General features: G+C 48.2%; 1 protein-coding gene across 1 annotated transcript; it reads left to right on the forward strand.

The window, feature by feature from the left end:
• Positions 1–15,026: 15,026 nt before the first annotated feature.
• LOC148214293 (signal-regulatory protein beta-1-like) lies at positions 15,027–23,601 on the forward strand. The gene is made up of 5 exons (XM_088154040.1): positions 15,027–15,156; positions 21,228–21,569; positions 21,768–22,088; positions 22,470–22,814; positions 23,576–23,601. Exons 1-5 carry the CDS (start codon positions 15,081–15,083, stop codon positions 23,599–23,601), a joined length of 1,110 nt encoding a protein of 369 aa, XP_088010166.1. The 5' UTR covers positions 15,027–15,080.
• The last annotated feature ends 3,338 nt before the right edge of the window (positions 23,602–26,939 follow it).

A 26,939-nucleotide genomic window follows, 5' to 3' on the forward strand; every position in this document is an offset into this window, starting at 1 on the left:
GAGGAGATGCTTCTCCCCATGACCTTGAACCTCCTCATCCAAGTCCTCCATCACAGGAAGCATTATAAGAAAAGAAGAATTCAGAGCTGCAGCCTAGGGCTTTAGAGGGAAGGACGCCCACCTGCTAAATGGGTGTGTCCTTCCAGCCTCCGCCCACTGTGGCTGCCATTTTGTGAAAGATGTCAAGTTGAGCCTTGGAATGGAGGAAAATTTAAAGAGTATGAATTAATGAACAAAGTTTAAAAAAAAAGAGAGAAGAAAATCAATACATTGCCCACCTGTAAAAGAAAGAGAGAGGAGGATGAGGCATCAGACTGAATGAAGATAGCTGATCTTATGCAGTGGAGTTGATATGAAATTCATTATACTGTAAAATATGATCCACCATCTCAGGATCGGTACCGTGAGAGGGGCAAAATCTTTGAGAGATGGGCATTTTCTGAAATCTACCCTATAGCATATTTGATGGTGCCACATTTCATCTGGCTTTTGAAAGGGCTCTTCTGTATTTGTTTAAATATAAGCTATGCAAATATTTAGGGAGTTGAAAAACAGATCTGTGGTTAATTCTAAAAGTTACAGGTGAACATGATACTTTGGCTGTAGCTGTTAATTCCTGTCCTGGATTATCCCCCAGTCTTTGTTTGATACAATGAATGCGGATGACATACCTCTGGAGAATAAATAATCAGGATCCATGCCAATCTTCCTTCCTTCCTTCCTTCCTTCCTTCCTTCCTTCCTTCCTTCCTTCCTTCCTTCCTTCCTTCCTTCCTTCCTTCCTTCCTTCCTTCCTTCCTTCTTTAATTTCTCCCTGCCCATCTCCTGGGGGGCTCACACAAAACATTAAATCCATAAATATCAATAAATACATAAAACATAAGAAATTAAACAAAACATTACTAAAAAAGAAGGAGAAAGTCCAAGAAGATGAAGGATCTGGGACTGAAGACAGCAGGCCTCTATGGGGCTAGCCATCCCCACACTTGATGTCTTCCCTCCCTGCCCCAGGCCAAGTGGCAGAACCAGGTCTTCAAAGCCCTCCGGAAGGCCAGGAGTGAGGGGGCCAATTGCACCTCCGGGGGTGGAATATTCCAAAGAGGGGGGGCTACCGCAGAGAAGGCCTTATCTTTTGAGTCACCTGTTTAAAGCACATATCTGCAAAGGGTTCATCTGGGATCCCCAGAAGCTGCCTTCCTTGTTTTGAAAAGATATATTTGCAACCAAAACTTAATAGTCCTTAATCAAGCCTTTTTTTCAAAGGGCATGGCCCAGTTTGCAAGAGAAAAAAAGAATTTGGAACACAGCTTGGGACACTTAGAAGAGATCGTAGAAATTTGACCTGCAAGTGTGCTATGAGATTATTAGCAACGTGATCCAAATTGAAGCTCCATTTAAAATTTGAGATGCGAGAATTGATCCAAGATAATCAGCTATTGCTTATGGCTTATGCCCTTAAGCAGAAAAAAAAATCAGGAAAGCAACACAATTTAAGAAAGATGGATGGATGGATGGATGGATGGATGGATGGATGGATGGATGGATGGATTCCAAGACAGGGACTGGGAGCAAACACCGGCTGCTTCGCTAGGCTAGACGAGGCAAGCCGAAGGTGAAACCAAGGGGCTGAGCAGCACAGCTGGTTTAGGTTTTCACTTGGCTGCCCTGGGGGTTGCTTGGCACCAGTTTGCCAGGAGTTGGGGTGCCTTGGCCCTGCAAACTTCGTGGCAAGCAGTCTGAGGTGAACAGCCTGACCTGGAATGGCGCAGTGGGTGGCTCCAGCCAGGCCCCGCAGGGAGTGCAGCAAGTACAGGAGGCGGCCTGAATCACCGACCGGTGCCCAGCGGAGCTCAACGGAGGGTGGGGGAGCTCAGCAGAGGTTGGCAGAACAGGGCTGCACAGCTGAGCGGCTCAACGGGGGTTGTGGTGAGAGACCCCGATCCTAAAGGTACAGCGCAGTGGGCGTCCCAGATTGAGTGCCATGGCGAGTGTCTTGGGGTGCCAGGTCATGCCTGGCAGAGCCTGGTGGAGGCTGGTATGGCTCGGCACAGGCTGGCAGGAGCTCATCGGATGCTGACGGAGCCGGCCTATACACCCAAGCACCGCAGCGAACAACAGAGCCAGTGGCCTGAGACGAGCGCTGGGGCCCTGGTCTGCAGCGGCCTGGAGAACAGCCGAAGTAGGGCCGGGTGGCTTCAAACAACCGAAGGTTTACTGGACTGGTGCTAGAGCAACGGTGGTACCGCAAACGGGACGGGGGCAATAGCCGAAGAATTGGCGGCTACGGCCCAAGGCCTGCAAATCAGCCAGAGCCTGGGTCTGAGGTGCAACCTGAGGGGTGGCCTAGGTGGTCAACTCAGCCGGCCGCTATAGCCTCTGCAGAGAGGGCAGAGGTGGGTAGGGGTCCCACCTGGGTGTGAGAGTTTGGGTGCCCTTCTCTGGGGTGAGAGACAGGGAGGGAGCCCAATGGTGAATGCATAGAGTGTGAATGAGGGGTGAGTGACGTGAGGATGCTCGCCCCCCCCCAGTGAAAGTCGGGGAGGGAGGGGAAGTAGACTGGGTACCCCCTCCCAGTAGCAGCTGACATCTGGGAGTCTCTCTTGGCTTTCAGGGCGCTGCTCCACAAGTGGCCGATTGTGAGATCCTGTTCCTGAAGTTGGGCTCGCGAGAACAGCTGGGATTGGTGCTGCTCTACCAGCCACCCTGCTGGGCATCACCCTCCCTGCCTCACCTCTGGAGGCCAACTTGAGGCTGCCGGTGGAGATGCCCAGGCTGATGGTTCTGGGGATTTTAATCTGCCGTCCCTGGGACGTGCCTCGGAGGCAGCCCCGGGGTTCATGGCCACCATGGCAGCCATGGGCCTGTCCCAGATTATTCAAAAACCGACTCAGGACAGTGGCCTCACACCGGACCTGGTTTCCTTGTCCAAGCAGAGGCAATGTGATCTGAAAGGGGAATTACACTTGCCCCCTTGTCATGGTCCGATCATGCCCAGGTGGCCTTGAGATTGGGGCCACAGGGAGGCAGGCCCATTCGATTGGTCGCCCCAGGCAACTGATCGGCCCAATGGGGTCCCGGAGGGAGCTGGGGGCTATACCCGAGGAGCTGCTGCATGGTCCATGGAGACCCTGGCCGCCTCCTGGAATAGGAAGGTGGTCGAGGCCTTGGACAAATCGCGCCCGTGCGGCCCCTCTTGACCCATCGAGACCGATACTCCCCATTGTTCACGGAGGAGTTGAGGGGTCTGAAAAGGATTAAGAGACATCTAGAGCACCACTGGAGGAAAACAAGGACCGAATCCAACTGAACACAGGCGAGAGCCGCCATTAAGGCCTACCTTGTGGCAGTGAATATTTCTCCGCTCTTATGCATCCGCAGAATCCCGCCCAGCAGCCCTGTTTAAGGTCACCTGATCCCTTTTGGGAAAGGGGGGGCCAGTGACCCACCCACGGGGCCTCACAGAGGGGTTTTCTGGGCATTTGGCGGATAAAATCACTTGGATCGTTCCCAGTTGGATGCCAAGCGTGTGGCATGGCCTGTGGAGATGGATGCCTGGGGTACGGACCTGCCCTGTTATCTGGGAACAGTTTGATCCTGTTGGACCTGAGGAAGTGGGCAGGGTCCTCCGGGCTGTAAATGCCACCAGCTGCCATCTAGATCCAGCTGGTGAAGGCGGCTGAGGAGGTGACGTGTGGGTGGGTCTGGGCGATGGTGAATTCTCTCTTGAGGGAGGGAGTGCTTCCAGCAGCCTTTAAAGAGGCACTGGCACACCCACTCCTCAAGAAACCATCACTGGATCTCACCGTACTGGATAATTTTCCTCCAGTCCAGAAAGTGGTGGGGTTGCAGCTCCAGAGGATCCTCGTTGAAACGGATTATCTGCACCCTTTTCAGCTGGGTTTCTGGCCCGGATACCGACGGAGGGACCCTAGGAAGTCACAGGTACGTGATGGGTAATAAAGGATCAAAGAGGAGGGACGCCTCCCTGGGAAAAGGGAAGGAACAAAAGGCAAAGGGAGAGGAACCCCACGTTCCAGAGGATGCTCCCTTGGGGAGAATGTTAAAATATTGGGACTCATTCTCCTTCACCAGGAATAAAGATAACGAGAAAATGATAAGGTACTGTGCACAAATTTGGCCTACGTATAAAATCTTGGGAGGGTGGGTATGGCCACCCTACGGGACTGATGATCTCTCTATATGCCAGGCATTAAATATAACTATTAATGAAGCTAAGGTAGGGACTGAGGAATCTCATGATGGGCAGCTTGGGTTAGGCAAAACTGAGAATAAATTAGTGAAAATGAATGCCTGGGATGCCTCAGATAATCTGCCTCCATACCCGGGGGCCCGGGTGACTCAGGCGTGAGCGGGCCGGTCCCAACAGCTCCTGACTTGCCAGGAGAAACCAAACAACTAACGGAACAAAATGAGGAAATGGCAAGTAAAATGAGGCGAGGGTTGGAGGGGGATTTTCACCAATGGGAGTTAGACTCAGGAGCCCTGTGATGTTGTGGCAGGTTTCGGCAGGTCCCTTTGGGGGCGCGAGGATGTGCTTTTGTGGAAGCTCCTTTAGCCGGGGCTGAGGTGAGGCAATTTAAAAGGGAAATCCGAAATTAATAGAAGATCCAGTAGAAACTGGTAAACAGGTGGATCAGTTCCTGGGTCCGGCAGAGTATTCGTGGAAAGAGCTGAATGCGGTATTTAGTATCTTGTTCTCGGGGGAAGGACTAACTATGATGAGAGAGAGAGCTGGGGCTTTGTGGAAGCAGGACAGCCAGGGGGGTAATCTTCAGAGGAATATCCCAAACACAGATCCACAAAGGGATGCCAATCATGATGGGGACGCGGATAGGATCAGAGCCTATCGAGTGGATATGATTAGAGGAATGAAGACTGCAGGGCCCCAAGCTTTAACCATTAAAAAAGCGCTGGAAGTGGAACAAAAATAGGAAGAGGCCCTTTCAGACTGGTTGGAAAGACTGAAGGGGCAAATCCAAAAATATGGGCACTTAGATCCCGAAAAGCAGGGGCACAGATGGTGTTGAAATATCAATTTGTGGGGAAAGCTTGGGAAGATATTAGGAATACATTGCAGAAGATGGACAATTGGGAGGGAAGGACTGTGGATGAATTGTTAAGGGGAACACAGAAAGTGTTTGTCAAGAGGGATGAAGAAACAGAAAAGGAAGGTTAAGACGATGGTACAAGTGTTGCAGAAGGAAGGAAAAGGGTATGGGCAGAGGGAAGAAGGAGCAGGAGTAGGCAGTACGGGGAGGGGGAGACCTCCTTTCCAGGCGAAGGGAGCAAGGAGAGAGGAAGGAAAAGGAAGAGGAGGGCTAGAGAATCGCAGATCACGTCTGGGACGAAATCAATGTCCCATGTGTAAGGAGGAAGGGCGTTGGAAGCGGGAATGCCTGAGGGGATGCAACTTGGGAAAGGGGAAATAAAAGCTCAAGGGGTGGGGTGGGGGGAATGTGCTAACGGCAAAGGTATTCAAACCTACTAGGGTGTGTTGCTTGGGTAAGGAGGCAAAGGTGTGGTGCAATTTTGTGTTGGTAAAGGGAAGTTCTAACTTGGCCGGAAAGGAGTTGATTGCACAATTAGGACTTAAGATTACTGGGGAAGATGGGGAAATCGCAGTGAAATTACTGGAATTGAGAATAGAGAGTCAGGAACAAGTAGATCCTAAATCCTCTCCTGCAGGAAAAGGGAGAAGAGCTTTTCCAGATCGGGGAGTCCCAACGCTGGAGCCTGCGAAAGCCGTGTTTGATTATCCTGAAAGCCCTTGTGCCACTCCTCAACGTCTCCAGGAGCCCGCCTTAGCTGTTTCCGAGTGCGTGGAGCCTGTGTTTGATAACGCCCTCTGTCCCGGTGAAAGCTCAAACCCTCGGGAAACAACCTTCCGCTGGACTAGCTGCGCTTTATCTTTGATGCCTCGTATCCACACGTGGCCAGGTGGTTTAAGGAGACCGCAGAGCCTCCACATACTCTGAGGCTGATGGCGAAGCCAACAGCAGATCATCTGCCTACTGGAAACACGGTCTCTTTCAAGGGGGATGACCACAACCCCAGATCACTGGCCAGGGCCGTCCCAAATAGAGTTGGGCTCTTCTTGAATCCCTGGGGCAAAAAACCCCAGCCCAGTATATCTGGGTCTTTTGTGCCATCTGAGGATCTTCCCACTCAAAAGCAAACAATTTCTGGCTTCCCTCTCCCAGCGACATGCAGGAAAGGCATCCTTTAGATCCAAAACTGGAAACCGCCTCAGAGGCTGGTATAGTTGTCAGCAACGTATAGGGGTTAGGCAGCAAGGAGTATTGCAAGGAGACGCCCCTGGACCGATGAGCCCATGTTCCAGGAATTTGTCGTCTTCCAACAACACGGATACCCACGCAGCTGTATCAAAAGTGCCTGACTCACTTTTTATTACAACACAACCAACACAAGCTCAATTTATTACAACACAGCCAACTCAAGCTATGAAAAGGATCACGCTGCCATACCTCAGAAACGTCTCAGAAATTACCAATAGCCTATTACAGCCACATGGCAACTCCGTAGCACACAAACCAGCTAAAGCCCTCCAGAACATCTTAAGCAAACCAAAAGACCCCGTAGCCCAAGCAGAAGAAACAGGAGTCATCTACCACACACAGTGTAAGGACTGTGACAACCACTATATAGGAGAGACAGGCAGAAGACTAGCAGCGTGCATCCACGAGCACCAACTAGCAGTCAGAAGACACGACAAACACTCCTTAATCTCCCAACACATGGACAGACTTAGCCATAGGTTAAACTAGGAAACTGCCAACATCTGAGACCAAGCAAAATCCAAAAATGCAAAGAGTTCTTGGAAGCTTGGTATTCAGACAACGCAGCCTTGAACAGGCACATAGAGATAACCAACATCTACCCGCTTTTCAGAGAAAGACAAAAAAACAAAAGACTGGAGCATCTCCTCACCAGCAATCCTCACCCAGATAAGCAGAGATTAGTACCAAGATTACTACCAGACATACAAGCAGGACACAATACCTTACTCAAGGAACTACCAGAGGAAAAAGTAGAGCAAAACCAAACCCACCCCCCCACCATCACTGGTAGGGTCCCTTTCCAGTAAAGGGGTAGGACATTCAGGTACACACAAAAACCGGTGTGTCACTTTCTTTTTACCAGTTTGACATTCCACAGCTTGCAGCGGGGGTGAGGGTGGGGGTGGGGGGCAAAATTAGGCAATAGGGCAAAAATGCACCTCCCTCCCCCCTCTGCTGAGGTTGCATAGGTCTTCTTGAGAGAAGTTACCGCTTTTTCCTACCAGTAGCAATGGAAGGAAATAATGTTACAAGGGAAAACATGTGAAATGCAGATTTTAATTAAAAAAAGAAACACTTAAAAGTCCAGCCTATCGACTGCCACCACCTTTCTTTTTCCACATTGGAGGGGGAAGCAGGTTCCCCCATTCCCAACACGCTAACCCTACACTCACCCTTCACAAACCCTCTTACAACATACCATGTGCTGCTGCTGCGTCTTCTTTTCCTTTTTGCTTCCATCCACAAGCATTTTCTGATGCCTTTCAAAAGACCACCTTGTCCGTTTGCACTCCATCTTCTGTCACCGTGCCCAACCCTTCTACTTTCACTGAGACCCATTTCCAGCTCAAAGCAGTTCAAACAGACTTCAGTCTTCTTCTACTTAAGGTTGCCACTTCCTGACCACTGGAGCTCTTCTGTGCCTTTACATGGAGAGGAGACCTCCTCTCCTCTGACCCAGAGTTCGATCAAGGGCCCCAGAATCCCAGATCTATTGGAGGATTCTTGCTAGAGGCGGTAGCTAATAAACACTGCTGGACTGAATTTACATGGTCTCTTGGAGTTCCTTGGGCTAGGCCGGACATCAGTCTTCCCAGACTGAAACCCCAGCTCCCAAGTAATGCCAGCCACAACACTGTGAATTCCTCAGGGGGGTGCCAGCCTCATCCTCTTCTCTCTCCCTCTCGCCTCAGGAGACGGAAGAAAATGTTTTCCTCCCTGAGTCTGGCCTTCATAATTCCATTCCATCACAAAATAGGAGTTGGGTGAGACAGTCAGCTACATCGACTTTCCCCACATCCCCGTGTCCTGCAAGGTTATGCTGCTGAACACACAGGGGAATTTTCCCTATGATTTCAGCTTTCTTAGTCACTGGCCCATCTATGATGGGAGGCGAGGCTTTCAGTGGGTCTAGCATTCGCTTATAGATCCGAAGGTAGTTTCTGATTTTTCCAGCAGGTGGACCTCTTCCCTGAAAAGCAAGTTTGGCTGTGGAATTATACCACCACTGAGGTGGGGTGGGGAAAGCCCGGTGAATCTCAGTTGGCATGGGCAAACATACCCAACAATCATTTGCCACCTTAGGGTTGCCTTGTTTAAGCAAACTATAAGAAAGATTCAGAGTCTGGTCTATGTAGGTGTTTCTTTTAAGGCAACTAGTAAACTTCTTGGTGTCTTGTCGATTTGGCACCCTTGGAATCCTCAAGGTAGGGTGCGGTTTTGGCTTCAGGACTCTGCCTAAATGAGGAGACTTACCAGCCTCAATATCAGTGAGCAAAGACAATCCAATTACCAGTAAGCATAAAACAAGGTTTTTCAGACAAGCATTGTGGTGCCTTTCCTCAAGGATCAAGGGCATTAAGGCAGGTGTTCTTCCTAAAATAGAGATTAGACCCATTCTAAAGAAAAACAGAACAACAGAGTCACAGAACTACAAAATAAAGAAAGATCGTCTGGCAGGGATTCCCAAAAGAGTCCAGTTCACATCAGTCAGGAGGCGACAAGTCTCTGGGGGATGTTTGAGGACGGTGCAATCTGAGCCTCAGGCCTTCCAGCTGCCGGGCTTGCCACTCTGGAGAAGGGGGCTTGTGGACCTCCTTAACACGGGAACCATGTACCCACGCTTTCACACCTTCAACTTTCACGGCTGTCGGGGTGCTGAGCAAAACTTGTTTTGGGGATGACCACTTTGGCTCGACAGTTCCTTAATTAGGACCCATTCTCCTGGTTCGGCAAGCGATGGCTGTTCGGTAACAGGAGGTAATGCAGCCTGTGCCTGTTTTGAAATGGAAGACAATACCTGCACCAGATGAAGCAAACACTGAGTGATGTTTTTCTCTCCTGTGTCACTATTCTTGAGGTCTTGGGACACAAAGGGTCTCCCATACATCATTTCAAAGGGGGACAGGGCCAGCGTCCCCTTGGGGAGGGCCCTGATGCGGGTAAGAGCTATGGGCAAGACCTCGGGCCAAGGCAAATGGGTCTCCTGACAAAGCTTGGCCACATGTGTCTTCAGAGTCCTGTTCATTCGCTCCACTTTAGCAGAAGCCTGGGGCCGATAACTAGAGTGCAGATGCCATGGGATTCAGAGGAAGCGGCTGACCCCTTGAGTGACCTGAGAGGTAAAATGCCGACCGTTATCTGATTCTAATCCCATGGGAACACCGAACCTGTGGATAATGATGTTTACAAGGGCTTGCACCACCTCTCTAGCCTTTTGGGTGGTTGTGGGGATTGTTTCTGGCCATCCTGTAAAAAGGTCTACAAAAACAAGAAGGTTGTGCTTGGCTCCACTCTTAGGCATTTCGGTGAAATCTACTTGCCAGGCTTCTCCGGGAAATCGGGCAGTTCTTAGACGCCCGGGAGGTGTGGCTTTTCCTCCACGAGGGTTGTTTCGCTGGCACACTTCACACTGCATGACTACCTGTTTGCATGTGGGTGTGTAATTAAAACTGGTAATGAATCAAGATTAGATATTTAGATATTGGTCCCTTCATCTCCTTACTGCTTTCCTCCTTTGCTCCTTCCGCTGAGGAAAGGTCTTGCAGGGCGCGGTGCAAAGGAGCCCAGACGCCTCTCCGGCAGCGATCGGCATGGCTGCCCTGAGGCCCTTCCTGGGGATCCCCGGTCCGCTTCGGCTGCTGCTGCTGCTGCTCGTGCGGGGCCTGGGTGAGTGTTTGCGTCTGAGGCGAGGCTGGTGCCGCTGCTCGGACTTCCACCTGGAAGGTGGATGTTGAGGGGAGACACGCCCCACTGCTGCAAACGGGGGATTAGCAGATGCCCCAGCAAGGGCCAGCCCTGGATTTTGGACCCTTGGGGGAAAGGTGTCTCCCATTGGCCCCCCCACCCGAAGGGCCAGGTGAACAGGCAGGAGCGGCCGGGAAGGGCACCAGAGCACTGAGCTTTGGGAGGGCCAACGGTAGTCCCTGGCTTGGTGTGGGACGAGGAAATGTGCACGTTGACACCTTTTCCTTGCATTCTGGATGGTGGCTTCAGGGCTTCTGGTGATGCTTTGTTTAAGGGCTGCCCGCACCTGCACCTCTCCCAAGTGCCTGGCCTGGCCTGGTCTTCTTCTTCGCCATCTCCCTTTGCGGTGGCCTCCATCTCATCCCCCAGCCAGCAGTGAGGCCGGCTTCGGTCTCCCTTGGCTGCCTCGGTGTTCACTAGCCTTTTCTCTCTTCCTCCTACGCCATCTAAGGCAGCCTCAGGATGGGTGAAAGTGGCTGGTCGTTGTCCGTCCCGTTCCCTTGGGGTGAAGTTGGGGGACTGCAGTGACTGGGCACAGAAGCAGTAAAAGCAGGAGGAGAATCAGCCATGGGGCTGCCCATTTCATGCCAATCTTCAACTCAGCAGCAGGGAAAGGACCTCAGGCAGAATCTGGCTCCTTCATGACTGTCTTAATCCGCTAACCTTCAGTCTGCTGTTCAGATCTGCAGCTGAGGCGAGGGATGCAGCAAGTCCCCAAAAGGAGACCTGGTCTGCAGCAGCCTGGAGAACAGCTGAAGTAGGGCCGGGTCGCTTCAAACTGAAACCTTATAAAAAAGGGCTCCCAGTTTCTCTCATCTTTTATTTCCTTACATTTGGAAGCCAGAGGGATGACAAGGAAGCTGACGTTCATGAACCTTCACGCATTTGCCTCATTTCTGTTACGTGGAAGGCTCTAGGCAGACGTCCTGTCTCCTTAAGTGTCGAGGCCATACGGATACGGGCGGAGGTGACCCCGGTCTGCTAGCCTTCAGAACAACCTGCAGCCGCTCTGGCGATCCCCCTGCAGTCTAGGAAACAATCAAGCAATAAAACCCCAAACTCTGACTAGCAAGCAGTTGGTCATCGGGAAGATAGGTTTCCCCCAATAAAAAGGAGGATCCCAGCCTTATGCCACTTTCAGCCAATCGTTTGTTAATTGCTGTATCTCTGTGTAAGGAACGTGTATAAATTCTTCTTCTTTGGTGTGACCGGGGCTCTTCTCTGCCTTAAGGGGAGACCCCAGCTGACTCTATTGGCTCACTTTCAATAACACTTTAAAATCTCAGCTGGTACTTTCGTGTCGATCTTCTGCCAGACTGAATCCTAATTGGGGAGACTCAGAAACTCTCAAATTTGGCTAAGAAAAATGGGGGCTCGTCTGGGGTTTCTTTAAGTGTCCGGTGATCCTGAAAGGGGGGAGGCCCTAAGGGATCCACAAAGGGGAGATCTGACGATTCCTGCCTGGGAATTTCCCTTGAGCTGCGCCAGAACGGGTGAGTACATTCGAGTACTCCAAGCAGGTTTTTCCGGTTGAAAGGAAAAACCAGGCGGTCCGGATGAAAGGAACGGGGTGTGCCTATTGTCTTGCCTCCCGGGGGCAACCAGGACTGCTCAGCGAACGGGGAATACATGCCCCAATTTTGGCACGAGGTCTGAGACCAACGACTGCCAGAGTTGAAAGCCAGTGTGCTCCGTTCGCCAGTATCTTGTCCCGCCCTGCTGCGAGTGACGGTCCACGTGTGTGAGTGAAAGCGAGCCAGACCCGTGGAGAAAAGTCCTAGCGCTAGGTGTGCGGAAGACTTCTGGCATGGGCAGCTGTGCCAGTAAGCCACACCCTCACAGGGGGACGCCTCTCGGGTGTGTAATTAAAAATTGGCGAGCTCTGGGAGATTCCCGGTCTGGAATGACGAAAGAGAGATTAATTTATCTTTGTAACAAAGATTGGCCATCTCAAAAGGAAATTTTCCCTCCGTGGCCGTGGCCGGAGGAGGGAAGCTTAGAGGCAGAGACCATTGGGGCGCCGATTGATTGGTGCAGACTAACTCCAGGCAAAATAGAAAGAGGGAGAGGGAGGGGCAGGGGCAGGGGCCGAGGAGGAAGGCCATCCCTAAGAAGAGATCAGTGCAGGATCTGCAAAAGGACGGGGCACTGGGGGAGACACTGCCCGGAAAAGGGAAGAGGCACCCGGCTAACCCTTGGAACTGAAGACAGCGCCTGATGGGGTCCCGGGGCCTTTGCTTTACCACCTGGGGACCCCGTGGTTAATAGACACCGGCACCACATATTCTGTTTTGAGCGAAACCCCCCCAAACAGAACCCACTTTGTCATTGGCAAAAGGGGAAACAGTAGTTGATGCCTCGGGGAGAACGGAGAGGGTGGCCTTGATGGAGTCTGTGCCCATAGAAGTAAACGGAAGAAGGCTGGAGCACCAGTTCCTTTATATGGACAAATGCCCTGCCAGTCTTTTGGGGCGAGACTTATGGATGAAATTGCAAGCAAAAATTCTCTGAGTTCTCTGAGGATGGCTGTACTGTCCAATTTGGGAATCCAGAGGCATGCAATTTTATTTTGACACTTAAAAGCCAGCCGTGCTCAACCGGATTAGATTTATTTATCTATCATCCATCCATCCATCCTCTCTTCATCCCTTTCAGTGCCTTGGCCAACCCTGGTTGTGTTGGGTCCCGGTGAGAAAGTACAGGTGGGAATGTGTGCAGAGTTAGCTTAGTGTAAGAAAGTCAACGAGGCTTTACTGTTCCTCTGATTTCACTCATGTTCTGTGTGTTTTTATTTAAAGAACCTTCAGTTGAGCTGGGGGGTCTCTGCACCCCTTGCAAATGTGAATGCATATAATTCTCTTATTCTCATTTCTCCTCTTATAATTTTTATAATTATAATTGGGGGTTTGACCAAAAGACCTCCAAGGTCCCTTCCAGCGCTATGATTCTGTGATTCTGTGATTCTGTGATTCTATTCTCCACCTCGACACCAGAAATGGGCTTCCTTTTCCTTCCATCCGCACCCAGATCTCAGGCTAAGAGAAATCCAGGGATCCCTTGAAACTGGAAAGCAAGGGGAGAGACCAGGGCTCTCGTTTCCTTACAAGGCAGTGAGTGAGGGGGTCTAGCTATAAGTTGGGCAGACTCCATAAGAATCCAGGTCTGTCAAATTCTCCTGCCCCGGGCACTGCTCTGGAACAGTGCTTTGAGGCTTCCTTGATCGGGTTGGGTGTGATCACAGTTCTGGGCAAGGGATCCACGTTCAACACAGGACACCTCGTTTGAGGAAGGGCTGGGATGGCGTGAGAGAGCTGTAACTGCAGCCTGGGCTCCTCTTTCTCAGGCGTGAAGGCCCAGGACCCAAAGGTGCGGCAATCCCCGGAATCCGTTCAGGTACTAATCGGAGAAGACCTCCACCTGGAGTGCCTGGTGTCTGAGCAGCTCCAAGCCGGTCCTGTGAAATGGTTCTTGGGGGAAGGTCCCAGCAGAAGCTCATCTATGCAGACAAGCAGACTCCTGGAAACAATCAAAGAATAAAGAGGAAATCCCCAAGTTCCTACCCAGATTTCACTATCTTCATCGACAATGTTACTCTGGAAGGTGCAGGGACATATTAGTGTGTGAAGGAGAAGAAAAGCACGGGGCACAGCAACGACTGGCTCAAAGGACGTGGGACTCTAGTGGTTGTGAAAGGTCAGCGTGAAAAAGCTGTGGGGAAGTTTGTTTATTTGGCTTCTGGGTCTGGGGACCTGTGTGTGAGTGCCGCAGCCGCGCCTGGCTCCAGATTTGTGGAGTGCAGGCAGGCTGCCCACTCTGGACCTCCCCATGCCCCAATTCACACAGGGCCTCCAGGAACACGGCCATGTGGTCGAACCATCTTCCACTCTTCTGCAAGTATGTCCAATGGATGTGAAGCTGCTTTAATTTTAAGCCTGATTAGTTTTCATGTGGTTTAGTGTACTGTGAGAATCCGGTCTCTGTCTAGCTTTTCCTTCAGTAGCTTCTTTCCCAAAGTGACCTTTTGTTAGCATCACCCAAAACTACATTCTCTTCTCTCTCTCACACACATACACATCGCACACCTTGGGAACGGCTGGGAGGACATCAGGAATGAGCTGGCCCAGAGCCTCTAATTTTTTGGATGATAGGAGGAGACCAGCCACTGAATACTGCTGATTTTTACTGAATTTTATTGATGAATATTGATGATTGCCCAGAGTCTCCCCACAGTGAGATAGGTGATGACTGTCGTGCAGAGTGCAAATCACAAACACTCCTGTTTGTGTAGAGCGCAGCAAAAACTCCAGGGAAAGTTATCCAGGAAAGGGTTATCACAATGCAATGTCCATTTCTTGTTTCCCAAAGAAATCCAGTCAGAAAATATATACTAACTGGTGTTTATTGATAAAAATGCAAAATTCCATAAAATGCAAATATCATACAAAATATAAAGAAAAACACATCTTCTCATGTAATGTAGCGTCCAAGACTTATTAGCAACACAAGCTTAACAAAATCTCTAGCTACAAACTCTTAGAGAAGAGGTACACTACTTGATAATTTGTTACAACTACATAGCCCATAAAACCTACATAGTGGCTAACACTAAAACAACTAACAACTACTCAGAGAGGCTGAACATTTTCCTCCCCTTGTATTATAGCTCTATGCCCCCCCACTGGGTAACTAGCACACACACGCCAATAGGTGGTAGTAAATAGCACAATACACAACACACAATAACAGGTGTTTTTCACATGATCTCTGTAGCCAGAATATTATTTGTTATTGTTGTAAAGATAACGGGATGAATCCTTTCCCATGAGAAAGAAAATCCTGACAATGACAAACATGAAAAATAAATGAAAAATAAAAAGAAATTAGAGATGATTTCTGGAAATTGCCCAAGTTTAGAAGAAGGAAAGGAGACTTCCTCTTTTGCTTCTTCTGCTGAAGGAAAGATATAGTGGGGGCAAGACACGAATTAACTGCAGACATTTCTCCTGCCGCTATCAGCATGGCTATCTTGAGGTCCTTCTTGGGAACCCCTGATCCGCTTCAGCTGCTGTATCTCCTCCTTCTGCGGGATCTGGGTGAGTGTTGGCATTTGAAATCAGGCAGGGTCCGTTCTCAGATTTACAGCTGGAATAAAATCCTGCAAGATTTAAGGCTGCTTAAAACCTGCCGTGCTGCTCTGAACAGTGAGACGAGCGGATTTGCCAGCAAAGGTCAGACCCAGATGCTGAATTTGGGGAGGAGAAGATGTCTCCCATTGCCTCCCACCCCAAGTGGTAGGAGAACAAAGGAGAAGAGCATCCGAGCTCTGAGGTTCTGGAGATCAACTGGGCCACCTGGTTTGATGCAGTCCTCAGACCTGGGACCATGGAAGTCATTCACCACCTGGAGTGATGTTTTCTTCCTGGGATCCAGCATTTTGGGGCTACCTGAGAAGGAGGGTTAAAGCAGCCCCACCCTCTCCTTAATTGGAGAGTTTCTTTTATAAACAGGGAACTGAAAACAAGCAGGTCGGGGTTACGCATATATGGCGTTGTGGCGTTCCGGGTGCCAGAGAAACAGCCTTCAGGCTATCTTAGCAACAGACCTTATTTACCGTACAACATCAGTCCGCACCTTGCTCTGTCATGCACCCACCGCACCCCACAGGTGTGAGTACTTATTACCCAGAGCTAGTGACTTCACACTAAAATAAAATTTTACTTCTGACTCTGACACCCCTCCAAATTTTCTTTAGTGTGAATCAAACCCGTCATGTCCCAGTGTTTTTGTTTAGATAAAGGTTTTGTCCTAACATCTGCTATGTTATACTCTGACATACAATATTCCAATCGTATTAATCCCTTCTTCACTGCCTGCTGCACATTACAATATTTAATATCTACATATTTACTCCTTGTCTGTACTCCTTCAGTTGTCGCCATAGTGATCCACGTTTCTGAATCCTCATACCCTGTAATAGGAACAAGCATAGGTACATTTAGATCTTTAAACGATTGAGTATAGCATATAAGATCATTACGTGCAGCGGACAAGGGAGCATATTCGGCTTCTGCTGTGGACGCTGCGTTCCGTTTTCTTATTCTCCACTGTTGTAAATTTCACTATAATTCCTGTTGTCGACTAAGTCAAAACGCTTCTCTGAGATCCTAGTGCTTTGTTTCTGAATAGGATACCGTTTGGATTTTGCTGTCTTACAAATACCGCAATCCAAATACGTCTTGCATTGCTTCAGCTTTAAACGCTCCCTTACATCAGGCATTTCAGCAGCGGTTCTAAAATGAGCGTGCCCCAGCCTCCTACGTATTAGATGTATACACCCATCACCAGCCGGCTTATTGCTAAACAGTGTCCGTACTGTTATCTGGCTACCTGCATGCGCTAGCACTGTACACATTTTGTTCCTTATTATGCCCCGCGCACATATCTTACCATTCATCTCACCGGCGCATCCTGTACCTTTAAATGAAACCGAGTAGCCTTCCTGAGTAAACATGACACCCTCAGCAAGTTATACTCTAGTGTAGGTACATATGAAACACCCTCAAGAGTCCTGTTTAAGCTAGGGACGTGCACTGAACCGTGTCCATGCACGGGTGTCCTCTTACCATCTGCTAAACTGACATACTGTTGAGTCACAGGTTGAAAAGAAACAAAATCTTCCTTTCTGTTGGAAAGGTGCCGTCCCGCTCCGCTATCAAGCAGCTTTGCAATCTCTGTGAAGATGTGTTCTAGAGCCGCACTTAAAACACCTTCTCACAGCAAACACACCCTCCGTTTCTTTGCTGCACGCTGGTGCCTTTAACCCCTTCACACTTGGCTTTCTACCGTTGCTCTCCTGCGCTCTCTCTGTCCGTCTCTGTTCTTCCTCAGGCAGAGGACCAACAAGGTGATATAGGGTAAGCTGTCGTTCAGGCATCGACTCTAAGCTTGTAATTAACACAGTCCAAGAGTCATCTAACGAACTCAAGATTCTGTAGACTTTGTTTGCCTCGGATATTTGCATTCCTCGCTCCCGTAGCTCCGCAAACAAGCTTTGCATGGTGTGCAAATGCTCCGATAAGCGCTCCCCCTCCTGCAGACATTTCATGTACAAACGACGTGTCAAAGCAATCTTAGTAGCAGCTGTCTCACGAACATGCAGCCGCCTTAACATAGTCCAACGTTCAGCAGCAGTCTGTAGACCACCAACATGCAGCAACTGGCTATCTTCCAACCCCAAGATAATACACGACCGGGCTTTTTCTTCAGCCCTTAGCTGCCTGTTATCAGGATGTGCTGGGGGATTACTCACTGCTTCCCAGAGATTCTCCCTTCGAAGATACGTCTCCATTTTCACACACCAAGACGTGTAGTTCCGCTCATTGAGATGATTTCCACCACTCACGGCACACACGGCCTCAGCCTCCATGTCTTCTGCTGGTACTTACAACGTGTTGACTTCACCAGCAAACAGGTCTGCACAAACTCACGGAGTAAACACCATCCACTGGGCCCATAACCTGTCGGGGTTTCGCATATATCGTGTTGTGGCGTTCCATGTGCCAGAGAAACAGCCTTCAGGCTATCTTAGCAACAGACCTTGTTTACTGTACAGTATTTACAATACTTACAAACATCAGTCAGCCACTTAACCAGAGAGTGCCTCCAGAGAACATCCCCTGAGAGCATCTCTCTAAATACCCAACACTGCACTGATCATATGCCTTGCTCTGTCATCCACCCACCGGACCCCACAGGTGTGAGTACTTATTACCCAGAGCTAATTCCTTGACACTAAAATAAAATTTTACTTCAGAGTATACTCTGACAATGTGGATGTGTGGAGGAACAGAGTCGAGCCCCGAGGATGGGAGATGATGAAACCTCAAGAAATCCTTCTTGGCTAAACAGCGGACAGCTTGAGATGGTGACCGGCCGGTGGCCGATCCAGCAACGCACCACCAGCAGAAGCAGGCATCCTTCTTGGCTGCAGAGGACCAAGCTCTGCCTCGAGAGAGAGCACTTGGTTCTTAAGTGCAGATCTAGTTCATTCAGAAGAGCACTGAAACCTTGTGGAGGGCCCAGGGCTGTCCGGGCCAGTTTAAAGCCAAGGGAGGGCTTCAGCCCAGCCCACCAACGGAGCCCCTCGGTGCTGGACTGGCAAGGCAGGAAGTGCTGAAGGCGAAGTAAGAGATTAATCCATCCATTTTCTTCCAGGCCATCCCCCCGGCTGGACCCCACAGCTTTGCCAGAGGACAGTCATAGGCAGGGCCAGGCGGGGGGCACCGGGCAGGACAGCAGGATCATCAGCAGACGTTGCTCATTCCCCCTCTGGAAATGGCTGAGGGGCTGTTGCCTGGGCTGAGGGGGCAATTCTCGCCTTTGAACTCTGCAGCACCTAACAAAGTCCTTCTCTTTACCGGCATCAAAACTTCCCTCGTTGAGACTCAGTGGGTGACCCAACTTCTGGCCTTGTGAGAGAGGGCGAAACATCGCTAGAACATGCATGATGTTCTTCCATGCCAACATGTCTCTCTTTAGCCTCCATCCAAGCGGTAGCTTTGGTGCATGGCAGAAGTATTCTTCCCCCCACCCTTTAAAATTTGGGTCTCTGGTTTTGGGGAGGTTTTTTGCACCTTTCCCAAATGTGAAATCTGCATCTCCATATCTACAGTCAGGTCCAGAAATATTGGGACATCGACACAATTCTAACATCTTTGGCTCTATACACCACCACAATGGATTTGGAATGAAACAAACACAATGTGCCTTAACTGCAGACTGTCAGCTTTAATTTGAGGGTATGTACATCCAACTCAGGTGAACGGTGTAGGAATTACAACAGTTTGCATATGTGCCTCCCACTTGTTAAGGGACCAAAAGTAATGGGACAGAATAATAATCATACATCAAACTTTCCCTTTTTAATACTTGGTTGCAAATCCATTGCAGTCAATCACAGCCTGAAGTCTGGAACGCATAGACATCACCAGACGCTGGGTTTCATCCCTGGTGATGCTCTGCCAGGCCTCTACTGCAACTGTCTTCAGTTCCTGCTTGTTCTTGGGGCATTTTCCCTTCAGTTTTGTCTTCAGCAAGTGAAATGCATGCTCAATGGGATTCAGGTCAGGTGATTGACTTGGCCATTGCATAACATTCCACTTCTGTCCCTTCAAAACTCTTTGGTTGCTTTTGCAGTATGCTTTGGGTCATTGTCCATCTGTACTGTGAAGCGCCGTCCAATGAGTTCTGCAGCATTTGGCTGATGTGAGCAGATAATATTGCCCGAAACACTGCAGAATTCATCCTGCTGCTTTTGTCAGCAGTCACATCATCAATAAATACAAGAGAACCAGTTCCATTGGCAGCCATACATGCCCACGCCATGACACTACCACCACCATGCTTCACTGATGAGGTGGTATGCTTAGGATCATGAGCAGTTCCTTTCCTTCTCCATACTCTTCTCTTCCCATCACTCTGGTACAAGTTGATCTTGGTCTCATCTGTCCATAGGATGTTGTTCCAGAACTGTGAAGGCGTTTTTAGATGTCGTTTGGCAAACTCTAATCTGGCCTTCCTGTTTTTGAGGCTCACCAATGGTTTACATCTTGTGGTGAACCCTCTGTATTCACTCTGGTGAAGTCTTCTTTTGATTGTTGACTTTGACACACATACACCTACCTCCTGGAGAGTGTTCTTGATCTGGCCAACTGTTGTGAAGGGTGTTTTCTTCACCAGGGAACGAATTCTTCGGTCATCCACCACAGTTGTTTTCCGTTGTCTCCCGGGTCTTTTGGTGTTGCTGAGCTCACCGGTGCCTTCCTTCTTTTGAGAATGTTCCAAACAGTTGTTTTGGCCACGCCTAATGTTCTTGCTATCTCTCTGATGGGTTTGTTTTGTTTCTTCAGCCTAATGATGGCTTGCTTCACTGATAGTGACAGCTCTTTGGATCTCATCTTGAGAGTTGACAGCAACAGATTCCACATGCAAATAGCACACTTGAAATGAACTCTGGGCCTTTTATCTGCACATTGTAATTGGGGTACTGAGGGGATATCACACACCTGGCCATGGAACAGCTGAGAAGCCAATTGTCCCATTATTTTTGGTCCCTTACCAAGTGGGAGGCACATATGCAAACTGTTGTAATTCCTACACCGTTCACCTGAGTTGGATGTACATACCCTCAAATTAAAGCTGACAGTCTGCAGTTAACGCACATTGTGTTTGTTTCATTCCAAATCCATTGTGGTGGTGTATAGAGCCAAAGATGTTAGAATTGTGTCGATGTCCCAATATTTCTGGACCTGACTGTATATCACCGTGAATGAGTTGGGCAGCCATATAAATTACTTTAATTGATTAACTAAATATATATATTGATATATCTAACTACATCTCTATATCAATCTCTATCTGTGTCTCTATCTCCATATCGGAAACTGAAAGAGATATACAGCACATTCCCACCTGGCCTTCGCTTTAGGAAAGACGGCTTGGGGGCTGTCTCCAGAAAGTGCTCCATGTGGTCTTGGGAAGCGGTGAAGGAAGGGAGACCAAACATACACCGGGCCCTGATGGAGCACCTGCTCCCCCAGCCCATCTCGTCCAGCAGCCTGTTCTCCCCATGGCCCACCAACTGTCCAACGAAGCCCAGCAGATGAAACTCCCACTGCCCCCCCGGCTGAGAGCCATGGGTCCCCAGGACTTGCAGCAATTGATCCAAGATAATCAGCTATTGCTTATGGCTTAGGCCCTTAAGCGGAAAAAATACATAACTAAAGCGTTCCTATTATTATTTATTTTGTTCATTTACTAACATTTTTAAACTGCCCAGTAGCTGAAGCTCTCGACATGGCTTACAGTAAAACACGCTAAAAAGGTACAAGGTGAATAAAAGCAAATGAAATGTAAAACTAACATACCGCCTGTATACCACTAAAACTCTCCTGCCTGTAACATTCACCTGGGCAAAACGGTGTGTTGTAACGCAACAGTTTTTGAATTAATGTACCTCAGATGGGCTAACTTTCAAATGGTTTGCATTCAGGAAATGCAAGTAATTCTGTTCTCTAAAGGGGCACCACCCATTCTTCTGTCTCAAGAAGAGCAGTGACCACTTTCTAGAGAAAACCTAGTATAGAAGTGTCTCCTTCTGTTTCAGTTGTTGGAGGACAGAACGTGGAGATAACCCAACGTCCGGAATCCCTGTCAGTGACAGCCGGAGAGACCCTCAATCTGACGTGTATCCTGACTGGGGAAAATCCACCAGGAGCAGTGCGGTGGTACAAAGGCCTGGACAGAAGCCAACCTCCCATTTACAGTGATAAAGAAGGAGCTCCGAACCGGGGGGTGAGGGTCGTCCCAGGATCAAGCACAGACTTCAGCATCTCCATCCGAAACATCCTCCCTGAAGATGCTGGGACCTACTACTGCGTGAAGGTCACGAAAGGGAACCCAGAGAGACAGCTGGCTTCGGGGAAAGGCACCGTGGTCTCTGTGATCGGTAGGTGGCACCCCAACTTGATTTCCAGGGATGGAGGAACATCCACCCCAGTCAATCGAGAGAGACGTGGGAGTAAATCAGATGTTTGGGGCAAATTCCCTGTTTGAAGCTGAGTCTCTCTGACCAAAAGCAGTCTTGGAGACTCTGCTATGGTCCATGAGGGACCGTCAGTTGATGTCTCCCTCCTTCCTCTCTCAGCCAGGCCATCCCAGCCTTTGCTCCGTGGCCCTCCAGGCAGAATTGGGGCAGGGTCTCGGGCCTATTTCAACTGCTCCTCAGAGGGGTTCTCCCCCCGAGAGATCACAGTCACCTGGTTGAAGGATGGGAAGGAAATAGAGGAGGCCCAGACCAAGATTCTGGATTCTGGTGAACAGCGGAGCATCTCGTACCGAGTGGAGAGCACGGTGGAAGTGCTGCTCCGGAAAGGAGACATAAGGTCACAGCTGACCTGCCAGATCCAGCACAGCTCCTTGGAGGCTCCCCTCCAGCAGGACTTTCCACTTGGTGATATCCTAAGAGGTAGGTGAGCTCTGCTTGCGGAGAAGGACAACGCCACAGAGTCTGGACGTGGCCGAGGTCCCCTGATGGCAGAGGAATGGCTCCAGCCAGGCCCCACTTCTAGCCCCCACAGTCATGGAAGCCCACCTAGACCAGCCATTCTTTCTCAGCACAAGGGGCTTCACAGGGCTGATGTTGTGGGGAGCAGCCCTTTAGGAAGGCAGTCAGGATCTTTCTCGGGCACTTGGGTCAAGCACAGTAGAGTTCCAAACGGGTGAACTCACTTATTTTCCCAATGCTGCAGTCCCATGCCAGGCCTAGTTGGTCTTCCAGCCCCTTCCGCATGTAGAAGACATGAGTTGGAAGCTCTTCTGACTGATCTCTTTGTCTCTCTTTGCTCAGTTAGCCCCACATGGGTCTTTGTAAGCCCACTTTACCCTGTCGAGCTGAACACCACTGCAACCACCTTTTGCCGCATGGAATATTTTTATCCTGATGATGCCAAAATCGAGTTGTTTAGCAGTGATATCCCAAGCAAAAAAGGAGAGGTTGGCCCAAGCACCCTGAATTATGATGGGACATATTCCCTTGAGGGTTACCTGCAGGTGGTGGCCACCAAAGATAGAAATGGCTCAAAGATCACTTGCGTGGCTCAGCATAACTCCCAGCCTGAGCACAGTGGAACAATGACACTGTTCATCCAGATGCCACCTGAATACAACAGAAGTTTCGAAGGGAGTCGGACAAGTAAGTATGGACTTTTAGAATAATTCTTCAGAGTTCTTTTTTTTCCCCCGCCCCCCTTTCTCGGCTTCATTCCTCTTTGATCTTTTGGTCTTTTCTTGATTTGACGACAACATGCATCTCTTAGATTGCTCTAAAATACTGTAGTGAGGGTTCTGTTGCTCCAGGATTCAGCCTAGATGCTGTGTGCAGAAGATCTAGGACCAGGGCAAGAGGTCCTGCCTTGGCACAGGTGAGTGTGGAGACCCACAGAGATGACCTTGAAGAAACTATTGACAACAGTTAGCAAAACAGGAAGAAAACTGTAGAAAGAAATACAGACTAGCTCCCCTTAAATATTCTGGAAAATAAAAGGGAGGGAAGGAGAACACTCTCAAATATTTCAAGGTCAGCCGAGTCAGAAAACAGACTCTACAAGTAGTACTGGAACTCTGCTTTACTGAGATAGGCTAGAGCGGTGTTTCTCAACATGGGCAACTTTAAGAGGTGTGGAGTTAAGTCACCAGATTGAAAAACACTGAGCTAGAGTAACAGACCCTTGAGAGCTTGAGAGCATTTTCCATCTCTCCCTCCCTCTTAAGCTCCAGAGAATTAAGATGGAGCTAACCTGAGTTTCTTTCTAATGTTCTCTTCTCTTCCTTGGGTTTAAATCATGTTTTGCTAACTGTCAAATTCCTTCCCCAAGGTCATTTCCATGGAACTCTATCCTGAGACTGTGAAACACAGTCTCTTGTGTTTTCTTTATCCCTCTTCCTTCCTTTCAGAGAGAAATCTGGAGGTCTTTCCCTGATTCATTCTTCTTTATAAAACTCAAGTTTGTGCTACAGGTGACATGCAAGTACGTGAAAATGTGGGGAAACAGGCCACGGGGTGGTCCAAGGGCCAAATCGGAACAGCTCCAGTTGGGTTTCACTGATCTTCTATTTCTGTGGTTCTTCTTCTGGTGGCCTGTTAATCTATTGTGTACAGGACTCTTAAAATCAAGATAGTCAGAGGCGATGTCAAAAGAAGTCAAGGTAGCGGCCCTTGAAGGGGGACGTTTCACAGTTGGACATTTGTGGCTGCCATCTAGACTTTCTTGAGCCTCCTTGGCGAAGCCCCTGAGGACAGCCTTTGTTTGGGTTTTATTCCACCAAGCGGCTTTGGATATTTCTCTTCTTTTATTCTGTGAGCTGCCCAGAGTTGTGATGGACGGGTGTGGTCTATATATTTCAACAAATGCATTTCATAAATAAACTCTAGCCGACTTAGAGGACAGCTCTTCTCTACGCTAACCTGAACCCATGTGATCTTTCTGCAGAAGCAACCGTTTTAATCGTTGCTGTGGTGGTTAGTGCACTCCTGGTTGTTTGGTGATTGCGGTTACCTACCTCGTCTACGCAAGACATGGCAAAGGTAAAAATCTGTATTTGCTTTTTTTTTTTATCAAGACTTTTATTAAGACATAATAAAACTAATACATCCTTTTATAAAAATTCTCTTTCAAATTATAATTCAATGTAAATTTCAAACCTTCGTTCCACATATTTTCCCATTGTTCCAACATGATACTGTATCCAAAGTTTTTAGCCCATTTAATCATACGTTCCTTGACTTGTTCATCTTCTACATTCATCTGTAACAACATCTTATACATTTTAGCAATAACATGTTCATCATTTATACTGAATTGAGTCTGAAAGTAAGACATTTCATTCACAAAACTATAATTCTTTTTATCCATTTAAAACGTTCCAACAATTGCCTATGAATAAACCAGTGACATATAAAACCTTCTAATTCTAACTATTCTCTTGTTTAAAAACTTGGTTCACCCTCCTCAAAATTTAATAAATATTTCTATTTTAACCACTTCATTTCTCCCACATTTTCTCTTCTAGTAAATGCTTCCTGAGGTGACAACCACAAAGGTACATTAGGAGACAGTCTTGCCTTATATTTATTCCAGATCCATAGTAAGGCATTTCTAATATAACGGTTCTTAAAATCCTTACTAACTTTAACTTTATCATACCACAAACAGGCATGCCACCCGAATCTTAATTCATGACCTTCAAGTAGTAATAATTCTTTATTCTCCACGGTTAATCACTCCTTCATCTAAAGCGAACAACAAGTGTCAAAATACAGATTTAAATTAGGCAGACCCAAGCCTCCTCGTTCCTTGGCATCTTGTAACAATTTATATTTAATTCTCAGTTTTTTGCCTTGCCAAATGAAATTAGATATATCTCTCTGCCACTTTTTAAACGGTAAATCTGTAGTCAAAACTGGTATAGTCTGAAAAAGAAACAACATCCCAGGCAAAACATTCATTTTCATCACTGAAATTCTCCCCATGAGAGACAACTGTAATTTTTCCCACCTTACCAAATCTCTTTTCACTTCATTCCAAATTTTGCCATAGTTATTCTGGAACAACACACTATTGTTAGTAGATAGAATCACCCCCAAACATCTCACCTTTCTTTAGCCCGGAAACCCATCTCGCTCATCAACAAATCTTGATCAGGCAGGGTCATGCTTTTAATTAACATTTTTGGTTTCTGTTTATTTTGAAACCCGCCAGTGAGCCAAATTCCTTCAGGTTCGTCATCAAGTGCTCGGCAGATACCAGAGGGTCTTGTAATATCAAAACTAAATCATCAGCCAAAGCCCTCAGTTTAAAAACCTCTTGTTTAATCTTTAAGCCCTTTATTTGTCCATCCCTTCTAATGTCTCTATTAAGAACTTTGAGAACCAAAATAAAGAGCAGAGGCGAAAAAGGGCAAGCTTGTCTTGTTCCTTTCTGTATTTGGCATGATTCAGTTAATTCTTCATTCACAATAGTAGCCTTCTGAGGCGTATAAATTGACTTTATTCCCTGTATAAAATGTTCTCTAAAGTCCATACTTTCCAAAACTTTAAACCTAATCACCCAATTCAAATGATCAAAAGCTTTCTCTGCATCCAAAAAAGTAAGAGCCGTTCGACATTCATTATGATATTGTAACCCCTTCATGCATCGCTGCCTGGTCGTGGCAAAGGGGCTTGCGTAACTCAGTGAAGCCATGAGCTATGCCGTGCAGGGCCACCCAAGACGGACAGGTCACGATAGAGAGTTCTGACAAAATGTGTTCCACTGGAGAAGGAAATGGCAACCCACTCCAGTATCCTTGCCAAGAAAACCCCATGGACAATGTCAAAAGTCTAAAAGATATGACGCCGGACGATGAGCCCCTCAGGTTGGGAGGTGTCCAATATGCTACTGGGGAAGAGCGGAGGGCATTTCCAAGTAGCTCCAGAAAGAGTGAAGCGGCTGGGCCAAAGCCGAAAGGATGTTCAGCTATGGATGTATCTGGAAGCGAAAAGAAGGTCCGATGCTATTGTCAGAGCCTGCACACTCAATCCCAAAGTTCAGTAAATCCTCTGGAGACCAAAAGTTCCATCAGAGATTTCTTTATTCAGGAGAAGCATACAGCATCATAGTTTGTTGAGTCTAACTCTACATAGCAAAGCCTTGTCCTTTTAAGCCCAAGTTGGGGGGAACTAAAAGGGGGGGCTTTTAGGTTTCTATTCCCGCTTGCATCTCTTCGCGCCTTGCACCGTTTCTACACCTCCTGGCCTTGGATGTCTGTCTCAAGATAGAGATAACGGCACCTGGCCTCCTCCTCCTCCCTCCTTTATGGCAGGTCAAGCAAACAGTTAGCATAACATTCCCAGCATTTCACTATTGACCTATGTTTAGCATTAAAAGCAAAAGTATGGTTAGCAATAAAAGCAAAATAAAAACAATTGAAGGTTCTGGTTTGCGTAGATCCTGACATGCCGCCCTCCAGCAGAACGAATGTTTCTACATTCGGAAGAAAATCTGGAAAAGAAGATAGAGAAAATACAATGATCATAAATATGGTTATTTAGGTTTGTCAGGGTATCTGGAGTAAAAGTGAGCAAGTAGTTTAGGAGCTTTAACATTAATACAGTCCACCCATTCATGATGGGTTTTTGGGAAATGTTTCCATTGAATCAAGTATTGGAGTTTGCCTTTATATTTCCTAGAGTCCAACACTTCTTTTACTTCAAAATGGGTTTGATCCCCAATCATGATGGGTGTTGGTGGAGTTGTCTCTGGATGCCAAGTGTCAGATT

The sequence above is a fragment of the Python bivittatus genome, unplaced genomic scaffold, assembly GCF_059951505.1.
Source record: "Python bivittatus isolate LINGU-HERP-01145 unplaced genomic scaffold, Pbiv_v1 ctg000700_np1212, whole genome shotgun sequence".
NCBI lineage: Eukaryota > Metazoa > Chordata > Lepidosauria > Squamata > Pythonidae > Python > Python bivittatus.

Bases quoted from the DNA above. Each gene is read 5' to 3' on its own strand.
- LOC148214293 (XM_088154040.1), top strand. From the start codon at position 15,081: ATGGCTATCTTGAGGTCCTTCTTGGGAACCCCTGATCCGCTTCAGCTG. The intron at 22,089-22,469 runs GTAGGTGAGCTC...CTCTTTGCTCAG, and splicing joins ACTTGGTGATATCCTAAGAG to TTAGCCCCACATGGGTCTTT. The intron at 22,815-23,575 runs GTAAGTATGGAC...CCTTCCTTTCAG, and splicing joins TTTCGAAGGGAGTCGGACAA to AGAGAAATCTGGAGGTCTTT.